The sequence below is a fragment of the Aquila chrysaetos genome, chromosome 8 (genome assembly GCF_900496995.4).
Source record: "Aquila chrysaetos chrysaetos chromosome 8, bAquChr1.4, whole genome shotgun sequence".
NCBI lineage: Eukaryota > Metazoa > Chordata > Aves > Accipitriformes > Accipitridae > Aquila > Aquila chrysaetos.
This window is the reverse complement of record NC_044011.1, coordinates 40,030,704-40,051,346: the sequence shown is the minus strand read 5'-3', so window position 1 is coordinate 40,051,346 and position 20,643 is coordinate 40,030,704. Positions and strand designations below refer to the sequence as shown.

Below are 20,643 nucleotides of genomic sequence, written 5' to 3'. Positions count from 1 at the left end.
TCTGGTTTGGGTTGCTGTGGGTGCCTGCCTAGCCTTACCATGAACCCCCGGGCATGCATACTGCATTGCAAGCCCTGCACTGAGGCAAAGAGCAGCAGCATTTCCCTTGTGTGCCGAGGGTGGGCTGTGTCCATTCTCTGCAACTGCTTGTCCCGGGTGGATGACTGCCACTGCTCTGGCTGCATCCTGGACACGCTGGGGCAAGGGCTGGGTGCTGCTTCCCAGCACCCATGGGTGAGCACTGCCCACTCAAGCCCAGGGGCTGTGGGTGCCTGGAGCTGGGGAGCCAGCCTGGCGTGGGGCGCAGGACAGGACGGGGGCTACTTTTGGAGGGACAGCGTTTGCAGGGTGCTTGGGGGTATTTCCCAGCGCAAAAGGTGCTCTGAGCGCCTGAAAAGCAGGATCCCTCTCTGCCACATTGCACGGGAATGGCCCCGATTTCTACTGGGGCTGAAGCTACGCTAGAAGAAGTTGATTTAAAAGCATGCCTAACGTCCCTGTTTGTTTACAACAATTTAAACTGACCGCATTCTGCTCAGCTTGTCCGACTGAGTGGCCGAGGTCCACGTAGCACTTTCTGCCTTGTGTGCAGGAACAGCTTGTTCACAAGAGCCAGCAAATAAACCCTGCTTTGCGCTGGGAAAGCAGCTCCGGCACAGTGCAGGGTATTGCGAAAAATACCCCTGCAAGCAAGAGGGACAAAGCCTTCAGAGGCTGCCTGAAAAAACAAATACTTTCTTTTAATGGGGATACTTTACGGCACAAACGTCCTTTCCCCTCTGTGTAACAGTAGTGAGCAAACAGCAGCTTAGCCCCACAGGAGCCTTCCTGCCACAGCAGGGTCAGCACAGGGCAATAAATTAATCTTTCTCCGGAAAGGAGCTTGAGCCGGTCAGATTCCTTCGTGGTATCCGTGGCCATCGTTCCGAGCTGCCCTTTGCCTCCTTGGCTGGCCTCTGGCACACTAAATCACAGGCTGCCAGCGAGGGTTCGGGAGGCACCGCTCACCTTCTGTGGCTGGAGATCCATTTCCCAGCTACTACTGGAGCCAAGACAGCCAAGTGCGTGGGGAGGGAGGCTTAGGGAGAGAGGAGGGACCTGTCCCGGCTGGTCTCAGAGCTCTGACTGGAACGAGAGAGGGAGGGAGAGAAGAAACTGCAAGCTTTGAAGGGCAGCAGCAACCAGGAGGCAGAGTTGCATCCTTGAGGAGCTGGCTGGGCTCCTGCGCAGAGCTGAAGGGGGCTGGTTGCCCACAGCCCCGTCCCCACAGCCTGTCCTGCAGCGACAGTTCGGTTCCCCGCTGTGCAGAACTGCCAAGGGGGCCCTGGCCCTTCCCCACCACCCCCCAAAACCTGTGCGACAGAGCAGCCATGGGTGTTGCTGCAGCGGTGTCGGCAGTACGGCACTGACCCTCCGGACGGCGTAGATCCAGTTGAGGTAGGCACGGACGCTGGTGTAGACGCCGGGCGTGCTGGGGGTCCCGCAGCCCTGGCCCCAGCTGACGATGCCCACCACCTGCCAGTGCCTGCCCGAGTACAGCAGGGGCCCGCCGCTGTCCCCCTGTGAAGTACAAACCGGCTGAGTGGGCGCTGAGGACCCCCCCAGCTCCCAGCGTGGCGGGCACCAGTGGTCACAGCTGCAGCTCGCAGCCGTTTCCCAGGAGCACAGCTCTTCCCTGAAAGGGGCTGTTTCATCGATAGCTGCAGACCAACCCACCCCCTCTTTCTGGACCCGGCACCCCCCACCTGGCAGGTGTCCACCCCGCCTTGGGGCAAGCCGGCACATAGCATCTTCTCGGTGACCTCCCCGTGGTAGGCGACCAGGTTGCAGCTCTCTGCGTCTATGAGTTTCACCTCCGCCTGCTGCAGGGTCTCCGACAGTTTGCCTGCACCAAACGTGGCTGCTCAGAGGGGGCCCCCCAGCAGCCCCGGGCGAGCAGGAACCCCACCGGCCCGGCTCCTCCTGCTCGCCTCCACGCTGTCCCACTCACCGTGCTCCTGCGTGTAGCCCCAGCCTATCACCCACAGGGACGTGCCCGGCACCAGCTCCTCGTCGAAATAGGGCAGGCAGATGGGCTTGCTGCTGTCTGGGAGGGAGAGGTGAGGTGCAGGAGATGTCTGGGGAGGTTTGCGGGGAAGGTGCCCGTGCCTGGACTGGCCGGGCCCACGCGCCGGCCGGGCACCCGGCTCCCCGCTGCGCTTCTCGGTAAGGCACCGCTCGCACGCAGCCCACTCCGCGCCGCTGCTCGGTGCCCACACGGGGGGCGTTGCCCTCCTAGCCCGCTTCTCGGTGCCGTCAGAAGACACTTGGGACTCTTGCTGTGAGGAGGTGTGTGCCACATCTCACCTGAGACACGCAGGGGAGACTGCAGCTTCACCAGGGCAATGTCATTGTCCTTGGGAGACGCAGGTGTCACCTTAGCTAGGAAGACCTTCTCCACAGGGAGGGTGGTGGTGCCCGAGAGGAGGTCAGAGCCGGCCTTCACGCGCCAGCTCTGAATGACGGGGTTGTTCCTGTGCACAGACATGCCTCTTACTGCTCCCTTCTTTCCCCTCCGTGAGCCTGCTGTGGGGACAGGCAGCAAAGCCCTGCCTGCACGCTGCCCCGCTCAGCATCAGTCAGCTGCGTTGGCCCAAGGGGCGCAAAGACCTGCGCAAAGCCCTGCGCAGATGTCTTAATTACGGGACATTTAAGCAACACGTAGCTTAAACCCTGAGGGACCCAGCCTGGCCTCGAGGAGCCGGCCCAGCCCTGGCACGTCGGTGCCGGCTGACCGGTGTGCCGCGGCGGGGAGGTCGCCGACTCACTTGAAGCAGTGCGCTGCCGTCAGGACCCAGCTGGGGTCGATGATGCTGCCCCCGCAGATGTGCTCCTTCTTGTACTGCAAGCTGACCTGCCATGGCCAAGCCTCGATGGCGGCCGGACTCCCGCCCAGCACACGCGGAGTCCTGATGCTCTCCCCGCAGTCTTTTGCCAAGCGGCGACGGCAGAGCAGCGACAAAGCAACGCGTGTGGGAGAGAAAGAGCACCTGCTCTGCCCTCCTCTATCCTCGGGGGTGAGCGGGGACGGAGGCTCCCGCGCCTCCCAGGGAAGGGAGTGTGGCCCAGGTGCCTCCCCCTCACCCCGTGACACTGCCTGGGTCACCCCTTTGTGGGACACTTGGCACACCCCCCCTTTTGTTCTCTGTTCGCACATCATCCCCAGGCTTGCTGAAATTGGTTCATCCATTCCTTGCCTTCTCCAGCCCACCAAGCAGATTAGTTTAATCAGGGTAATTCATCAGTAAAAGTAAACCCATCCAGGCAGCTGCTTAAGCCTCTTGTAGGTGTTTCGTTTCTGGGAGGATTATACTGGCTTAGGAATAAGGCTAGTACTAATTAAGTCCAACTTTTCTCATGCAAAGAGTGCGGGAACCAGGGAGGGCCAGGGCTTTGGCCAGAGCTGAGCTCTTGCAGCTGCAGCGCAGCAGCACATGGGGCCGTGCCAGGAACGAGGACCTGGAGCGGCATGAGGCCTGCAAGGTGCAAACAGCATCTCGATACTTACTGGAACAAAAGAGCGAAACAACCGATCCAGAGAAGCATTTCCTGGAAGAGGGAGGAAAAGGGCTGGATTTGGCAGAGGAGAGGCTCTGGCTCTGGAGCCAGGCACGGCAGGCGCCCACGCAGGGTGAGGGGCACGGCAGCCGCCTCTGCACAGCCCCCACTGCTCACCTGCCCGGCTCGGGCATCTGGAGGCTGCCGTTGCTCAGCACAAGTTCACGGGGAGGCAGGGGCTGCCCTGCGTCCGCCTCCACTGGCCAGAAAGTGGGGGTGCTGAAAGACATGGGGGGACACAGGTCAGCAAGTCCCAGGCTTGCCACCAGTGGGGCACGGATGCTGGGAGAGGACAGGAATGGGTGCCCAAGGATCTCCAGAAGCCAGGAAACTCGGCGGTTCTGGCTCAGACTGAGCCAAGGATGGTATAAGCCAGTTCCAAAACTTGAGGGACTGAAGCTTTACGAGTAGGTCTTAAATGTTTGCCTGCAGCCCTGACAAAGAGCTGCTGAGATAGGGAGGAAGCAGGAGTTTAGGAAGGGAACGTCAACCCTGCGCCAGTGAGCAAGAGAAAGACCCCATAGGAAAAAGGGGGTTCCCTGGGACAGGGACACAGGGATGCCAGAAGTGCCAGAGCCCTGAGGGTTGGGTGCAGGAAGGGGGGACTGGCCGCTGAGCCCAGGGCCAGGGACAGGAGCGTATTGAAGGAAGGGAGGCTACTCCCTGCTGTTTGGGGAGGCATGGGGCAGGTAGCTCCCGGGGGACCTCAGGGGTGTCCCTGCGGTTACCTCTTGTGATATTTGTGGCCTGGGACTCAAAGCATCTGTCCCTGATTTTTTGGAACTGGAAATACCATCTTGGGCTCACTCTAGGCTCCTAGAGGGGCTTAAACACCAGAACCCATCTTCTCCCTAGTATACCCCTAACTTAACTCAAACTCTCCCTTAATCCAGGGCTGACACCAAACACACAGGGCTAGCACGCTATTTCCCCAAATCTCGGCTTTAACCAGCTGTAGCTGAATGCAGCACTACAAACTTGCTGCTAGCTCAGGGCAGTGCACGAGGTGGACACAGTGCATGCTGTTGCGAGCTGCAGGGCAGCCCTGCTGCATGGGTGCCTGTGAGTAGGTGGGGGTGAGGTGAAGGGTAGGAGCCAGGCAGGGTGCCCGTGGGCTGGGGATGGAGCAGAGGACGCTGGGCACAGTACTGTGCTTATGTGAGAAGCTGCCAGGGCTTCTAGCACAGGGACTAGCTGGCTCCTAGGGACGCACAGACGGCTCTGCGTGGTGGGGATGGACCAAAACCATTAGTGGAGAGCTTTGAGTGCTTTGTAAGTAAAGAGCCCCACTCAAAAAGAGGTTTTGTGGGAGAGGGATAGATAAAATGGGCAAGAGAGGTGTGGAGAAAAGCAGCCTTGTACCTCCTATAGCCCATTTGCTCACAGGCTGCTTTTGCCAGCACCAGGTTGAAGTGGTCGTGGCAGATGCAGGACCAGGCTCCAGTGTTTCTGTTAAGCACCTGCAGGATGGATCTGTCTTTGGAAACACGGGCTGGAGACAGACACAGAGTCAGCTTTGTCGCAGGTGACTTCAGCAGGCGGAGGCTTGCTGCAGCAGCCCAGCCCCTCCAGAGCGCTGGCAGGGTGTCCTGGACTCACCCCCAGCTGGTGGCCCCTCAGGGACCCACTGGGGACAGCTGGCCTCGTCCTCGCCCTGCAGACAGTCCATGTGCCCGTCACACACCTGCCGCAGCAGCACCAGCTTCAGGGGCTGTTTGCAGAAGAAGTAGTGGTAGTCCAGGTAAACCTTGACTAGAGGGAAAGGGGGAGCTTAGTGCTGAGTCGTGCTGCTGGGCAGGCTCAGGGCTTGCCTTTGGGGGCTCAGCAAGAAGGTGGCAGAGCCAGTCCTGGCTGAGCCCTGCGTCCAGAGCTGCGTTTGCCAAGCCGCGGCCGTGCCCAGCAGTGGCAGGAGGAAGGGGGAGTGGAGGGCGGGAGCCATACTCAAGAACCCGACCATAACCAGGCAGGCGAGGCTGAACACTGCTGCCAGGATGGGGATGCCAATCCGCTTGAAGGACTCCAGTGCCGTGGAGGCTTTGTGTCTTGTGCTGGGACCTGTGACACAGAGGAGCGTGGCCCCGCATCGCCAGGCCCAGCCTGGCAGCACCCACACCCCCAGCTCCTGTGGGCATTACCTCTGCCATTCAGTCGCTCGGAGGCTAAATCCTGCAAACCAGAGGGGAAAACCAGTTACCGAGCCGAACCTTTGGCCAAAAAGCAAGTCAGCAGGCGGAAAGGGTCCACAGCAGCTTGGCTAGCTGGCGATCCCCACGCCTAACGTGGGATCCCTAATGTGATCAGCCGCCCTGGGGAGGGCAGCCCAGAGAAAGCAGAGGATCAGCTAAGCCTGGGCAGGCACAGAGGCTGCTGTCTCTTGGGCTTGCTCGAGGCCCACCAGGACGATGGGCAGGGAAACTGCCCCAACCCACAGCTGAGGTTGCTTTAGAGCTGCTGGGGACAGGGGCAGCACGTCCCGGTGCAACAGCGCTTGGCTCTGCTGTCACCGGGAATCTCTGGCTGTGGTGTTCCCATGGATGCCACTTGTGCAATTCCAGTAACTGGCTATTAATGTTACAGAGATACTGCCTTTAATGCACCAGAGGGTTAAGAAGTCATAGGTGTTACGAAAGAGGCACTTTCTGATGTGCCACGAAACCCTGAGTCAAAATACATGTGCCTGCAGGGCTGTGCCACCCGGACATGTCACGATGGGGGTTATTCTTTGGCTGGCCCAGCGTGGGGTCAGAAAGCGAGCAGCACAGCCTGAGTCCTCCCCGACAGACTGCCGGGAGCCGCTGGAGAAACCAGCCCGGCCCATGGGAACCGGTGCTCTCGGGGCGGGGAGGGAGGGCTGTGCCGCTGCTAGGACACACGTAAACACAGCCCCGGCTGCAGTCAGCAATGGAGTGAGTGATGAATAAGGCATTGATCCCACTTGATCTCCTCGAAATTATTTTCCCGTAATAGCTTCTCATACGAGAGGTGCCCAACTGCAGTAGGAAGGGTCCCGTCAGCGGCACCAGGCAGCCGTTGCTGAAGGAGCCGCTCCTGTCCTCGGTGGGCAGGTTGGTGCTGGGCAAAGATCAGAGCCCCTTTGCGGGGGGGTTCAGGCGGAGACCATAAGTTTCTCTTGCCCTGTTCTGCCGCCCTGCTTGTGCCACGCTATTGAGAGCTGCTTCCTGGCAGCTTGCGGTTTGAAAGTGTGCTCCTGCCCTGCTGAGGCTGTGGAAAGCAGCACACTTGCTTTTCCCGTGAATGCCCTTCCAGCCCCAGGCGAGCGCTTTTCTTTTGCTGTTGCTTCTGGACCCTACCACGACAGGTAAGACGAGTTTTTTTTTGGGGCCCGTACCCAGCACGAACAGAGGTAAGGAAGATTAAAACCACTGCAATAAACCCATAGATCCAGGAGAGTTTGGGATTTAGAAGCCTTTGCTCATTTGGCTGCTGAGCATCAGGAGCAGCACGCTTTTCCTGGGCAGCAGAGAGCTGGAGATGATTGCATTCGTTGTCTCAAACGAGAGCAGAGGCCCCTGGGCAACCTCAGAGCTCAGAGGTTGGGGCTTTGAAGAACAGCGGTGCAGCGAGACCGGGGATGCGGTAGGGCTGTAAAGGGGCTGTGCTCCAGCCCGAGGCTGGTAGGAGGGAGTGGCGGAGCTCTCCCTCCCCGGGTCACTGTGTTTGGGCATGTTTAGCCATGCACAAAGACTCTACCAGCAGGATTTTACAGGCGAGTGCCAAGCCATTATTCGTGGGTTAATACACAAAGATAGCTTGGATTTAATGTGCTGATAGCTCAGACATCGCTGCCCCTCGCCCAGCCGGGAAACATTGCCTCCCCATCGTGGCCCTGCCACATGGCTTGGGCTGCCAGTTTCGGCTGCTCGCCTGCCCAGGAACAAGAAGTGACCTGTGCAGGGGAGGACCAGATCCTGCCCAGTGCTGTGGGCATGTGGCTATGCCCCAGCATGCAGCTGTCTGGCTCTTTTGAGGGAATGCCAGGGGCCTTTCTCTGAATAGCTGAGCTCGGGCAAGTTGTGGCGAGCGCCTGGCTCCTGGATGGGCTCTGCGTAGCCCCTCGGGTCTTTTTGGCTCCCACAAGGGCACTGCAGTGCTACCGGGGGATCCCAGCTCAGCTCCTGGGGGCCCGGGGCCTGGCTCCTGGTGGCAGGGAGTCGGGGACCTGCTGGGAGCAGGAGGGCAGGGTGGGAAGAGGAGTATGTCTCCTGGACTTCCCATCTTGGCCGCCCTTTCGGAGCCGCTTATCTCCAGCGTCCGGTGCCTGCAGGAGCCCTGGGAATTTTGTAATGCTGGCTCGGCTTGCTCCCAAACGCCGCCAGTTGAGGGCACGTGGGGCCAGTCCTTCCTCATGCTGACCTCTTGTGTCACAGTGGGGCTGGGCTGGGCATGACCCAGATAATGGCATCCTAACGGTTCCCTGCAGGAACGGTCCCAGGGCCCCGTCGGCTCCTCCAGGCTCTGCGGCATGGCCGGGGCTCTGCGGCTGGGGGGCACCACAGCTGCCCCCGCCTGCCGGCAAGCTGCCTGTACTTGTGCCCGTCATGTTGTCTGGTGTCGGGCTCCTTTCTGACAACCCTGGGCAGGTCTCGTGCAGGCGCAGGTGGAAGGGATGATGCTGTGGTGCTGACCACTTTCCCACACAGAGAAGATGTTGCCCATTGTTGGATTTTTGTTTTTTTTTTCATATTCTTCAGTCCACGAACTTCCTCCGTTTCAAACAGATTCACAGCTTGGAGCTGCCCCAGGGGCTGCCTCTCCATGACTGCCCACTTGCTTTCAAAACCACACTACGAGCAAGAGCTGCACTGGTTAAGCTCAAAGCAAGGCAAGAGCTGTGCCAGCTCCTTTGTGGAGTAGAAGCACATGATTTCCTGGAGAACTCAAGGCTACCGTAACTAATTGAACTCCCTTGCTGTATTCTCTGGAAGCACACTAATGCTGCTCTGGCCAGTCTGCACTCCAGCTGTGCAAATGCCAGCCCACGAACCGTGGACTCCCGATGAACTTCTGCACTCGCACCATCTGAGCAGGCTCAGGCAGCTGGGGTGCAGGCGGACTCTTGCCGTTTGCCCTCCGCAGTGTGTGGCTGAAAGGCTCTGTTGTGCACCGAGTAGCTGTGCCAGCTGCTCCTGAATGAGGGAAGGTAGGATGTTCCTGTGCAGACCCCACCTTCAAAGGGTGCTCGGATCTGGGGCTAACTCCTTGGCTGCAGGGGGTTTAACCCATGGGTGTGTGTAGCAGGTGGGTGAGTTCCCCACCCCAGAGGGGATGATGTCCCAGTGTATCACTGGTGGAGGGTTTTACAGCGAGCTGGGCAATACGTGGCTGCCCTCTGTTACAGAAACCTTTTCCTCCTAGGGAGGGACTGCATGCCAGGCTGGGGTTTGGTGGCCATGGCTTTGCTTGCAAAAGGCACTGAATGAAGGAAGCTGAGCTGAGCACATCCCTTGTGCTGAGTAGAGGGACTGGGCAGTCCCATGGTGTGACCTGTGTAGAGAGGCAGGGGTGCCGGACACTTGCCCAGGCATTGCCTAAGAACCGGCGCCTTCTCCAGGGGACAGGGACGGGACAAGATGCTCCAGAAGGGCACGTGCCCTTGGTGAGCAGACTTGTGAGATGCCCTGCCTGCCTTGTCTGCTTCCCAGTCTGGGAGACGGCCAAGGCAAGCCACAGAGAAATGTGGGAGTGAGACCTTGTGGGGATAGCCAAGCGCCATATCCAACAGCCACGGCAGGGTGTTGAGAGAGACGGGTAAAATCATTCCCTGCCTGGATGCCGTGGGGGACTAGGGTCAGGGAGCAGTAGCTCTTTTGAGCCTGGGCCACCTCGTCGCCGGTAAACCACTCCTGGCAGACGTGGGCTGCGAGCGCAGCCAGCCACAGGGTGTGCGCAGTGCCGGCTGCTCGCTCCTGGGGCAAGGGGCTGGAGGCTGTCATGCAGGGAGTGGGCAAAGCGGTGGGCAAAGCTGTCGGTAACTCACCATGTTCATCCAGCTCTGACGCGGTCTTCCGCCTGCAGAAACCTGGCAAAGATCCTCCAGTCTGGGACGCAGGGAGGCTGTGGGTGCCCTGATGCCCCAGGAGCCCGGGCCGGCGATGCTCCCGCCACCCCTGTGCCTGAGCTGCTCTGCCCACGTCGTACTAACACTGGGGCAGGACCGCCCAAGCACTCCTTAAAACCCACAACAGGAGTTGTGAAACAGGAATTGTGATTCGTATTGTAATATAACACCGGTCTATCAGCAGCACCATCACCTGCAATAATCTCCTGAGCATCTGCCACTGGAGGGTGACTCACCTGCAGAGCTGCTGTCACAAAATAGCTTATCAAGAGCCAACTGACTGATGGAGCAGGATTTTTCCTGCTCCTCTCTTGATGATAAGAGGAGCCACAGCCATCCCGCTCTTTGTCCGTCTCTTCCGCGTTGCACTGAGTTGTTTTTAAACAGAGGTTTTAGTAGGTGGAGGAGGAAAGGAGAAGAGTTTACGCATGAGGATACCAGGCCATTATATGCTCCTGTCTCTCGGGTCACTTGGTCTGTGTGTCCCTGCGCAGTCCCAGGTCACGGCAGGCAGGTGCGCCCGGCAGGGCCAGAGCGAAGTTAAAAGGAAAGCGAGCGGATGCCCATGGCAGGTTACCTCCGGTTACCAGGAATAACCACTCTGGGACGCAGAATGGCTTGCTTTAGCCTGCTGCTGGCAGCACTGCCAGGCAGGATGGGCATTTAGGTTTTGGCGTGTGGGAGCCGCTTGCTCCAGCTAGGCGAAGGCTGGTGTGGGGAGCCGGCTGGGGTCAGGGAGTCTGCGGGCTGCGGTCGGCCCCGCTGGCAGCTGGCTGGAAAGCCTGGCCTTGTGCAGACTCATGCTGGAAGTGGTGGGTGTGCAGGATTTGCCAAGCAGCTAATTACCCTCTCCTCCTTTTGTAATCAAGCTTTCCCAACGGTCAGGGAGAGCTGCTGCTGCCGGGTGTGTGCACCGTGCCAGCGGGGAGACAGCAGAGTGTCCTGGACCTGCAGCTCCTTGGCCGGGGAGCCGTACCATCGCTGTGACAGCTCGCCCCTGCTGCAGCAGGGACCCTGCCTGCACTGGGGAGGGCCTGACCAGGGATCCTGGCATCTGCATGTGGCTCTGCAGGTAAGGGCACTCCCCACGCTCACTGGTGAGGGTCCAGTCCCCTCGGGAGGTGTGGGGGGGTCTTGGCTCCTGCCCGCACGGTCCGTGCAATGCCCAGAGACCGTGGGACGGAGGGTGGACAGCAGCAGCCGGCGGGTCCAGCCGCACACTTTGTGCAGGAGGGTGCCCTGCGCTACTGCAGGAACTTTCAGCTTGCAAACTGGTTTAAGGCGCTGCACGCGACAGCGGGAAGCTGGGCAGAGGGCTTGCGTCCCTGGTGTGCCACCGTGGGCCCTGGCTGGGGCAGCACAGGCAAATGGCTGCGTGGGCACCTGACGCAGCGTGAACTGCAGCACGGTGGAGAAAGCTCTCCTGTCCAGTCTGGGCATGCCTGTCCCTTGTCAGGGAACAAACTGTGGCTTAAAAGCAGAAGCAGCTCAAGAGATGGGTGCTGCTAGGGAGAGGCTCTGGAGCGGTCCAGTGCATCCAGCACCGCCGGTGCAGCTGCAGCCCTGTGCTGTGCCACAGAGACCTCCTCGAGGTGTGGGCAGCCTTCCCAGAGCATCCCAGTGCAAGCCACACACACCCCATGGCCTGGACCCGCTGCCGTGGAAGGGAGAGCAGCCCGGGAGCATCTGTGGGGTGGGAGGTGGCAAGGTGGGGAGCAGCTCTTCCTCCTTTGAGCTTCAGCGAGGGTTTTGAGGAAGCAGCTGAGGTTTGCAGACGTTATGTCACAGTTCCACGTGCCTTCGGGGCTTTGCTTCCTGGAGTGCGGCTGCATTTCCAGCCCATCACCCTTCCCTGGCCTCTTGCGCATGGAGCCCTTGGCATGATGCCAGGTTCCGGGCTCCCCGGCTCCATCTGGGGTCAAGCAGAGGCCAGGCAGGGCTGGCCCAGGGCTCTGCACGGGCCGCCAGCCTCCCCGAGCCACATGGACACGCACCCTGACCCTTTCCTCTCCGCTGCCTGGCGAGGAGCCGTCCCGGCCCTTCTGTCCGAGCCGGACCGCTGCCAGGGCCTCGGGGTCTGCGATGCTCATCATCCCCTCTGCATCCGGGCCAGCATCCCCACGGGTCCGAGGCATCGCCCCTGGGTCTTGGTGCTCGCTCCTGGGGAGGGCTGCTCAGGGGCTTGGCTCCTGCCCTGGCCACCCTGCGGTGCTTGCACTGGGGCATGGCGGAGTCAGAGGCTGCGCCTGGCAAAGCGCACACAAAGCGGGGAGGGATTTTGCCCCGGCTGCCCAAGTTTCCAAGCTGTTAATTGTTATCCCTGTTTGTTACCTTCTACCTGCAGCCACGGGAGATGGTTTCCCCCTCTTTCCGCAAGCAGGCGGTGATTGCCACCGAACCCTGGGGCTCGGGGCTTTGAGAAGGTGATCGAATACAGCCGTAAGTGTGCCATACCAGGAGGTGTCTGTGACTGGGGGCAGCTGGTGGGGGACGCCCTGTCACCCTGGGGTCCTGCCCTCCCCGTGGGTGCCCTCGCCCTGCACAGGGCCCTAACTTTTGCAGGTGTCCCCAAACGCCCAAGCCCGGGCTCTGTGTGGGACTCTCCCTGCCCCCCTCCCGGCTGCTGCTCTTTGCCGGGAGGAGGACACAGCCACTTGGGCACCTTGCCAGGGCTGGACACCGCTGTGTCCAGGGCATCCCTGCCCCTTGGGCTTCCAGCGCTACCAGTTCAACCTCTGCCTGGCTGCCTGTGCCTGCCAGCAGCGGGAGGGCAGAGCTGCCCTCATAGTCGGGCATCATGCCTTCCCCAACACCGGGTGGGGAGGCTGGGCTGGGCTGGGAGCAGCCGTTGTGGGCCGGGGCTCAGGCGATGTGCTGTCCATCGCATGAGCAGTTACGTCTGCTGGAGCTCCTCTGCTTTCTCCCCTGGGAACCAGTTGAACCGGCGGGAGAGGAGCGGTGCCCGGCCTTGCTGCAGGACGGGCGGTGAGGCGGCTGTGTCACCAGGAGAGGAGGGGACGGGCAGGACGTGCCAGGCGCAGCGCTCACTGCTGCTGCAGCAGCTCCCAGCTGGGGCTAGCCGTGAGCAGCTCCTGCGGCACGGCGCTGGGCGATGGACCCCCGGGCAGGTGAGCAGGTGGCCTTTTTCTTCCCTTGTGGGGCAGAGGTGGGGATGTTTTATGGCACGGGCAGTGGCTTGGTAACCTTCCCCCCCCCTCTGCTGTCTGTGGAACTGGGGCTTGGGGCTCAGCTGCTGGTGTGGCTCTACCTCGAGCGGTGCTGCTCGGAGGCATCTCACTGGGATGCGAGGACATCTGCTCCCAAGGGTGTCGGGGCAGGGAGCACCTCTCACGCACAGCACAGGGCAGGGGCCGGGCACGAAGCTGTCACCCTGCCACCAGCAGTAGGCACGGTGAGAGGGCAGTTTCGGCAGCCGGCTGATTCAGGGAGGCTATTGCACCACGTTCCTCCTGTCCCACAGCTCCTGCTGCGTGAGTCACTCCTGCAGCAGACTCCCTGACCTCACCCGCATCGGTCCATGCCGGGGCCTGGGGTCCCAGGGCTCCCAGCTCACCCCTGGCCCAGCAGAAGCAGGGCGCATTGGCTGCCCACGTATCCTGGCCTCCTGAGCCCTGCCGTGAGGGCCCAGCAGAGGGGAAGGGCAGGCTGGTCCTGCTCGTCTTCCAAGCACAACTTGGGAAGCTGGCAGCGAGATGCTCTGCAGCTCCCCGGGTTGATTGCCGGTTTCCATCAGGTAGAGCAAGTGCTGTGGGTTGCAAGATGACCTGGGACCTTGCTCACTATGTAAACACTGTGACCACAGGGGAAATGTTCTCACTCCACCGGCATCTGTCTAAATTTAGCTGCTGTTAGGTCATTCTTTTCCGCTGCCACCTCACTCCTGATGCTGCAAGGCACAGCAACCAGTCTCTGTGCTGGGCGCCTGCCCCAAGCCCTCTGTGCGGGCAGGGGAGCGCTGTGGGGCTGACCGTGCGCCGGGGCAGTGGCCAAACCCTGCTGTCCCCTCCTGGGCACAGCAGCCCCCAGAGCTGTCCCCACCACGACCCCTGCCTGCGTTTTGCTAATGGGCCACACTGGGACTGAGCGGGCAGCTTGCTGGTCAGGGAGGCCCCGTGGCGGGATCGGGGGGGGATGCTGGGGTGCAGGCAGGTGTGCAGGAGCTCGCTGTGACAATGGAGAAGGGTCCAGGACAGCGTTTGCACAGCGGTCTGGGAGAGCAGGAGCTGGCAGCAGCCAGAGAGGTGTGATTCGCAGCCCTGTGCCGTACACTGCATGAGATTTCCTCTGTGCAGCATGCAACCTGTGGTCAGCAGAGAAACGGCTGCTCGTCAGCTGGGCTGTGCCTGGGCACCTTGGTGTCCCCTTGACAATGTTGGGAGTGTTGGCTGGCGCTGGCCTTCGCCAGACCCTGCAGTGTGGACGGGAGGGATGGAGGGGGTGTGGAGCTCCTGCGTATCATCGTCATCCTGTAGCAGGACCTGCTTGCCCTGAGAAATGCATCCTCTAGAGGGAACTGCCTGTCCAGAAATGGGCCTGCGCAGCTGCGCAGGGACGGCTGTGGGGACAGAGCGGGTTATGGCACTGCGCGGCTGCGGGAGCACTGGGACAGCCAGCACCAGTGCTGCAGCTGTGGCACCTTGCTGCTCTTCTGGCTCTTCTCCGCTCAGCCGGGTGCTGCCAGGGCACGGCTAGCAAGATGCACCAGAGCCACAGGACAGCCCGGCTGCGGGAGGTGGCAGCCAGCAAGTGTCTCCTCAGCCCCAGCCCTGCTCTGCTACCTCCCCGCTCTGCCTGCACTTTTGCTGCCAAAATTCCAGCTATATGGCATGGCTAAACCCTGCTGACCGCCAACAGCTCCCTGTGCAGCCGAGGAGGATTGGGCACGGGACCAGGTGTGGGGGTACAGGCATCGTCAGGGTGGCCAGCTCCCCACCCCCAGTGCAATGCGATGGGCCCTGGGCACAGCCAAAAGCTGCCTGGGGTCTGGCTGAGCTCCCGGCGGGGCTGGGAGCAGGAATAGCAGGGGATCCTGTTTATGGGGAATGTGGGCTCCTGTTTACAGCCATTCCCCTCCTGTTTAGGCTGTGGGCAGTGGGTCACCCCCACTCCCCTCTGGGCTCCCTTCCCAGGTCACCATCCTGCCCACTGGCTCACTGGGGGACAGCAGAGGCGGTGGCTGTGCGAGCAAGATCACAAGTCTCCAGCACGGGGCTTTGGGGGTAGCAAAAATCTCTGTGCCACAACGCTCAACAGCCTCACGGAGTGCAGTCCCTCCATGCCATAGGGACAGCACGGGGTGGAGGGACGTATCCCAGCCCTACAGCTGTCCTGTTGCCCCCGGGGGATGATCAGAACCCACAGCTTCCCGGAGCCGTTTGACTGCAGAACCCCTTCTCCCTCTGCTTTACAGGGCAAGAACCCATCAACGTGCTTGGGGTTGTCATAGGTGTCGGGCTGGCCTTGCTGATCCTGGTGCTTTTTGGCTACACCTTCATCCGGTGGTACCAGAGGGGCCAGTGCTGGCGCCGTGAGTACAGGCAGAGCAGGGGGACAGGCAGCAGCAGGGCAGGGAGGGTTCAAAGGAAAGGGCTGCAGGGCCCAGGGCGTGGGAAGCATGCCTGACATTTGCTGGGGGCTGGGGAAACTGGCGTGCAGCGTGGCTCTGGGGCAAGCTGGAGGCATGCAGAGGCCAAGGAGGGGGATGCACAGTGATGTCCCAGTGCAGCTGGCTGTCCCGCTGGCTGTCCGGCCCATCCCTATGCTGCTGCACAGACTTGCGGCAAAGCAAAGGCACCACACGGCTCTGACACCTCTCCTTCCCACTTCCCCAGGGCCCGACTTTGTCTTCAACCTCTACCACACCTGGTAAGTGAGGCTGTGCGGGGTACCTGGGTCGGGCTGGGTGCTCCCTTCGCATGGTGCCGAGGTGTCGCAAACCCTCACCAGTCCCTAAACTCACTGAGCTCTGCTGTTTGCAGGTGCTGCCCCTCCGGGACAGATGCCCTGGGGAGTCCCGGCTGTTCAGGGACAGTCCCCACGCTGTGGGCTGGCGGGGGGACAGGCAGCTCACTGACATCTCTGCCTTCCCTGCAGTGGGCTGGGGTCAGTGGCGGTGGAGCTGGTGCCGCCGTTCAGCATCAGCGGCTTGCTGAGCAGGACGGGGAGCAGCTATGTGCCTTTCCAGGACCGGGGGCCATGAGGCGGGAGCCAGGCTGGCGTGCAGGTAGGACATCACCCTGCCCGGTGATGGATGAGCCGATCCCCGGCCGTGTACATCCCCCAGCGCAGCCCACCGCAGCAGCAGCGCTGTGCGGCTGCTCCAAGGTGCCTGGGAGCAGCTGGTGCTTGGGGCAGCTGCAGCAGTGGGTGCCTCTGCAGGGAGCCGAGGCGCTGGGCGGGAGTGCTGTGCCCCAGAGCCTCCATGCCTCCTCGTAGCCCCTGGTCATTGCAGCTTTCCCTGGGATAGTCCCAAGGTTTTTCCTGCAAAAGTCCTCCCCATGCCTGTGGGGCATCAGGGGCTTTCCCTGGGCTCTGGTTTTGTTTCCGTCCCCCAGTGCAGGCTTTGGTTTGCATTTCCTTCCTCATGCCCCACTGTCCTTGCCCTGGGACTGGACACGTGGCTGGGGGCGAAGGCGGCTGGGGGCGAAGGCAGCTGGGGGCTGGGGCTGGAGCGCGTGTGCTTCCTGCACCGCTTCCCCATGCTGCCTCACACCCACCTTCTAGCATCAACAGAAAGAGCAACCAAAACTGGCCATGGGGGAATTCCTCTGTTCTTGCTTCTTTAAAAAACAGCCCCTGAATGTGCTGGATTTCTACTGAAATTGTAACGGTGCAGTTTCTGTTTTTAAAAGAGCTTCTCCAGCTGCTCCCTGCAGGTGCATTTCTCTTGCTGGCCCACCCCTGCCACAGGCAGCACAGGTAGGTGCCTGAGGTCGGCTGCCATCCCCAGGCTGGTGCACTGGCCCAGCCTCCCCTTGCTTGAGATGGAGGAGGAGGGAGCTGCCTTATCCCACGCTTCCTCAGCACACATCCTGGAGAGAAAAGACACCTTCCCCACGGACCCCCACAGCTCAGAGAGACCCCAGTCCTCAGGACCAGCCAGCTGCGTGCCCGGGCTGTTGGTGAACAGGGCAGTGGGAGTGCAGGAAACCAGCTAAAAAGGACAGCAATGAGCCACAGAACTGGACAGCTGGTTTTGTGCAACAGGGGAAAATGCCATAGGGAAATGAGACTGCTTCAGACTTCCCTCCTCGGTTGAATATCTAGACCAATGTGGAAATTTGTCCTCCGCACTGATGGTGCAAGCAAACACCTCAGAAAGCCCCCGTGGGCTTTCTCATGCCAGCCGCCTTCAGCCTCGGCAGAGCAAGCAGCCGTGGAAGCGCCTGGAGCCCAAGAGCAGCCCTGGCAAAGCTGCTGCGGCCCTCAGAGAGGGGCCCCTGCCCGGCAGGTGAGGGCTGGTGAGGCACGGGGGCTTTGGGACCGTTTCTTTGCAAACTGTGTTCTCAGAAGGAAAACAAAGAGAAGCTAGGGAGACCGTGTGGTTGCGTCTAGGGAAACCGGTGAGGATGGAGTGGAGAGCCCCAGTCTGCACCCTGGCTTGCAAGGCAGCTGGTGGCTGGCCACAAGCCCCCCTCCCTTCTCCTTCCCCATGCCCCCCGTGCTGCTCCTCGCAGGGTGCTGGGGGAGGAAAGGTGTTTGCACGGGTGCAGCCCCTCGCTGGGGTGGCCGAGGTGCGGTGCTCCCCGCTGCAAGAGCAGGAGAAGGAGAGCCGCTCGCAGAGGAGTTAGAGCTGAATGTCCTCTGTGCGTTAGGCTGTGACTTAGTTCAGGAAAATGTGAGCATCCGGGATTTCCAGAGAGTCGGAGGGACCGTCCATGCTCTCGGCTATTGAAGCCAAAGCACATGGTCTGTGGCTTTCTGGCAAACTCATCTGGGTTTCACTGAAAGGAGAGCCCTGGCTGCTTGTGGAGGGGGAGGGTAACGCCGTCTCTCTCGGCCCCAGGTGCTGCCCCTGGATGCTGCTGGCTGGAGCCTTTCGTGGTGGGCAGGAACCGGCAGCACCCAGCACTGCACGGGATCCGGCCGCAGAGCTTGACGTCAGGAGCATTTAAAAAAAAAAAAAAAAAAAAGTCATGCTTAGTTTTGATGATTCTGTTTTTCAGAGGAAGTTGGAAAAAAAGAAAGCAAAAAGCCCCAACCCCCAAAATACCCAGAGGCAGAAGAGATGGTGGAAATGGAAAGGCAGGAGGATGCACACAGCTGGCATTGGCAGCACCGGTGCAGCGGGGTGCCTGCTGCAGCTGGGCCCTCCGCATGATGCAGGGAGCGTATCTTAAGTGCAAGTAGTGCAACGTCAGACGTAACAGAAGGAAATGTAGCAATGCATCAACAACCCTTCTCCTGACTGCAGTGATTCATGTTTTCACCTGGAAAAAAGTACTCCCCGAGCTGGGTTTCCACCAACAGTTTTAATGGGACTATCCCGCCATGAAGGTTCTTGGAAACTAAGCGGTTTTTGGAAAAACTCTCCAGTGACCTGGTAGTAGTCAAATGTAGCCCACGGTAAGTCGTTCCTGTTCTGACAGAAACTATTCCCCCCACCCCCCGGTTTCGACTTGTTCTGCTCTGCCCTGGAAGTGCTCCTGTCCTTCCCTGGTGCGTGGTCCACCCACGGGATGTGCCGCACGCACAGCACGTCCCTGTGAAATCACCGCAAGCTGCCTGGGTCTTTTTCCCTGCTGCTCCTCTGGTGCACACTCCCACAACACAACACTCGCCTGGGACAACTACCCTGGTCCTCAGATGAGTGTGAAGCTCTCAGTGGGCTGGCTTTGTTCTCCTGTTTTGCCAGTTGAGAGGTGGAAACACTCTTCCCTGTGTGAGGTAAAGGCACGTTGCCCTTTGCTGCAGGGCAGAGTCCATGGCTGAAAACAGAAAGCGCAGCTTGACCTTAGAAGAGGATGCACAGATGAATGGACCAAATAAATAACACCACATCCTTTCTGTATTTACAAATTAAATAGAATAAATAACGTCTGTACGCAATAGTGGCAGAACGTGGACTATAGTGTGGGCAGGGCTGCCCTGGCTCATGCTGGGCTCGTACAGCAGCTGCTGCATGCATCCTGCACCCCGTCAGAGGTAGCCAGCGCCCTGGGTCTCTGCCATGGGGGCTGAACGCTGAAGGGTCTCTGTACAGTCAGGTTAGTCCCTTGCTCCCTCCCAGTAAGGCCAGCCAGTGTGGGAGCTCCGTGGTCCCAGCAGCAGGATGGCTGACGTCAGGCTGCTCTTTGCTTTCGGTATCCATGTTGTGAAAGGTTGGATGGGATCAGCAGCACGGACGTCAGCTGGAGGAGCCCGGCGCTCGCCTGTGAAAGGGGGAAGTGGGGAGGGGAAGCGCAGGGCTGGCCCCGGCTCTGGCCCCAAGAGTGGCCTTGAGCCCAGGGGCTGCGTGGCCCATGCTGGGCTGCTGGGGAGGCCAGACAAGGCAGGATCACCCTTTGGAAACATCCTGGTGTGTATCCTTGGTGGTCAGAGGAGGCGGGGGCGAGGCCCTCCAGCGCAGCCCATCCCTGTGTCTCATTAGCTTTACACCAGAGACTGGCTGGAGGGAAGGTGCAGGGCACGCTGGAGGCTGGCCACAGCAGTACCGGGGCCAAAGCAGCCCCAGAAGTAGCTAAGCTGGTGCTTCTCGGGCGAGTATCGGCCGGGGCACCGCTCAGTTTGATGCGTTAACATTCAGGGGTCGGCGGTAGCTTATCGGAGTAGCTGCTCCCCGTGGGCAGTGGCTAGAAGAGGTAGTTGGGACAGCGTGTGGGGCTGGCGGGCACCCGCTCCCCAGCACGGGGATGGCTCACAGGCGGCTGTCCTTGCTGTCCCCGTTGAGCAGGCTCAGGGGGTTGATTTGCAGCGTGAGCCACTTGTTGGTGCTGAGGCTGGAGATGAGGGGCAGCGTCCCCAGGAGGTCAGTGTTGAAGATGCTCAGGTCAAAGGGAGCTTTCAGGAGCTCGGGGCTGGCTTTGGAGGCTGAGGGAGCACCTGGAGCCCCATAGCTCAGCAGAGTCGGGGCTCGGGGCCCCACCTGGCTGGAAGAGTCCCAGGCAGTGGGCTCCCGAGGGGTGCCCCACGGAGCGAGGTCCTGTGCGTGGCTGCGGGGATGCTCGGGAGAGAACTGCTTCAAGTACCCTTTGGCCACAGCCAGCTCGGAGCACTCTACATCCAGCACGACGTCAGTGCTGCTAGGGCCCTGCAGGGATCCTGCACAGCCTGAGAAGGGCAGCCCCTTGGCTGGGTCCTGCCTCGGCTCCACCATGCCCTTGGACTGCTGCAGGTACCCACGGAACTCCACGACTTGCTGGCCGTCCTGGCTGGCGGCAGGGGAGAGGCTGAGCTCCCCTCTGCAGGGCTGCCTGGCCTCCGCGGGGCTGGCGTTCCCGCTGCCGGAGGAGCACGTGGGGTGAGGGCAGGTGCTCTCCAAGCCCATGCCGCTGTCGTCGCCAGTGGGCAGCTGCCGCTTGTAGCCTTGGGGCTCAGGGCCTGAGGAGCAGCTCAGTTCGGAGGAGGAGGTGTGCAGGCAGATGCCGCTGTCGGTGCTGGTGCAGCTGCTGTCTCCGCTCCCCCTGGCCTCCGGCCCCAGCAGGCATACCCAGTCCTTGGGCCATGCTGGGAGCCTCCAGCCCTTCTCCACAGGCAGCTGGGCTGTGCCGGTGCTGCCGTCAGGGCCACTGTCCTGCTGGGGCTCCTTCTGGCACAGGAACAGCTGCTGGACAGGATCTGCGTCCGGGCTGCCTGAGGATGAGGACTCCTGCTCCATCCAGAGCGAGCTCTGTTTTATGAAAGACTTCTGGGAGGGAGAGAAAAGAGGGGAGTGAGCCGTGCTTCATCCCTGTTTGTTGCCAGCCTCTCCCAAGAGCTATCCAAGCCTGCACCCTCACGCCGGCCGC

The 20,643-nt window shown here is 60.9% G+C and overlaps 4 protein-coding genes across 5 annotated transcripts in view; 2 read left to right on the top strand and 2 right to left on the bottom strand.

The window, feature by feature from the left end:
- Nucleotides 1-964: 964 nt before the first annotated feature.
- TMPRSS4 (transmembrane serine protease 4) lies at nucleotides 965-11,811 on the bottom strand. The gene is made up of 14 exons (XM_041125037.1): nucleotides 11,671-11,811; nucleotides 9,596-9,656; nucleotides 5,733-5,763; nucleotides 5,552-5,652; nucleotides 5,197-5,349; nucleotides 4,960-5,089; nucleotides 3,715-3,816; nucleotides 3,548-3,588; nucleotides 2,808-2,967; nucleotides 2,347-2,513; nucleotides 1,991-2,086; nucleotides 1,746-1,885; nucleotides 1,411-1,560; nucleotides 965-1,125 (listed from the first exon to the last, which is right to left on the bottom strand). Exons 1-14 carry the CDS (start codon nucleotides 11,809-11,811, stop codon nucleotides 1,114-1,116), a joined length of 1,485 nt encoding a protein of 494 aa, XP_040980971.1. The 3' UTR covers nucleotides 965-1,113.
- SMIM35 (small integral membrane protein 35) lies at nucleotides 2,906-18,747 on the top strand. Its single transcript, XM_041125237.1, has 8 exons — nucleotides 2,906-10,748; nucleotides 12,021-12,115; nucleotides 12,613-12,804; nucleotides 15,108-15,224; nucleotides 15,529-15,562; nucleotides 15,791-15,920; nucleotides 16,549-17,147; nucleotides 17,863-18,747. The coding sequence occupies exons 3-6, from the start codon at nucleotides 12,789-12,791 to the stop codon at nucleotides 15,894-15,896; spliced, it is 273 nt and encodes a 90-aa protein (XP_040981171.1). The 5' UTR covers nucleotides 2,906-10,748; nucleotides 12,021-12,115; nucleotides 12,613-12,788; the 3' UTR covers nucleotides 15,897-15,920; nucleotides 16,549-17,147; nucleotides 17,863-18,747.
- TMPRSS13 (transmembrane serine protease 13) overlaps nucleotides 18,192-20,643 on the top strand; it is a 22,863-nt gene continuing 20,411 nt past the window's right edge. Inside the window, exon 1 of the mRNA XM_030021776.2 lies at nucleotides 18,192-18,262. The gene's annotated coding sequence lies outside the window, so the exon portion shown is untranslated. The remainder of the gene's footprint in view (nucleotides 18,263-20,643) is intronic.
- IL10RA (interleukin 10 receptor subunit alpha) overlaps nucleotides 18,687-20,643 on the bottom strand; it is a 4,805-nt gene continuing 2,848 nt past the window's right edge. For both annotated transcript variants that reach the window (XM_030021773.2, XM_041125236.1), the window contains exon 7: nucleotides 18,687-20,543. In XM_030021773.2, the coding sequence (XP_029877633.1) occupies nucleotides 19,554-20,543 (990 nt within the window). In that variant the 3' untranslated portion in view covers nucleotides 18,687-19,553. The remainder of the gene's footprint in view (nucleotides 20,544-20,643) is intronic.

Coding starts and splice junctions, on each gene's coding strand:
- TMPRSS4 (XM_041125037.1), bottom strand. CDS start 11,811: ATGCCTCGGACCCGTGGGGATGCTGGCCCGGATGCAGAGGGGATGATG. Junction 3,817..4,959: donor GAGCAAATGGGCTATAGGAG/GTACAAGGCTGC, acceptor CATGTCTTTCAG/CACCCCCACTTTCTGGCCAG. Junction 2,087..2,346: donor GTCTCCCCTGCGTGTCTCAG/GTGAGATGTGGC, acceptor TCTCCCTCCCAG/ACAGCAGCAAGCCCATCTGC.
- SMIM35 (XM_041125237.1), top strand. Junction 15,225..15,528: donor GAGGGGCCAGTGCTGGCGCC/GTGAGTACAGGC, acceptor CCACTTCCCCAG/GGCCCGACTTTGTCTTCAAC. Junction 15,563..15,790: donor TTCAACCTCTACCACACCTG/GTAAGTGAGGCT, acceptor CCTTCCCTGCAG/TGGGCTGGGGTCAGTGGCGG.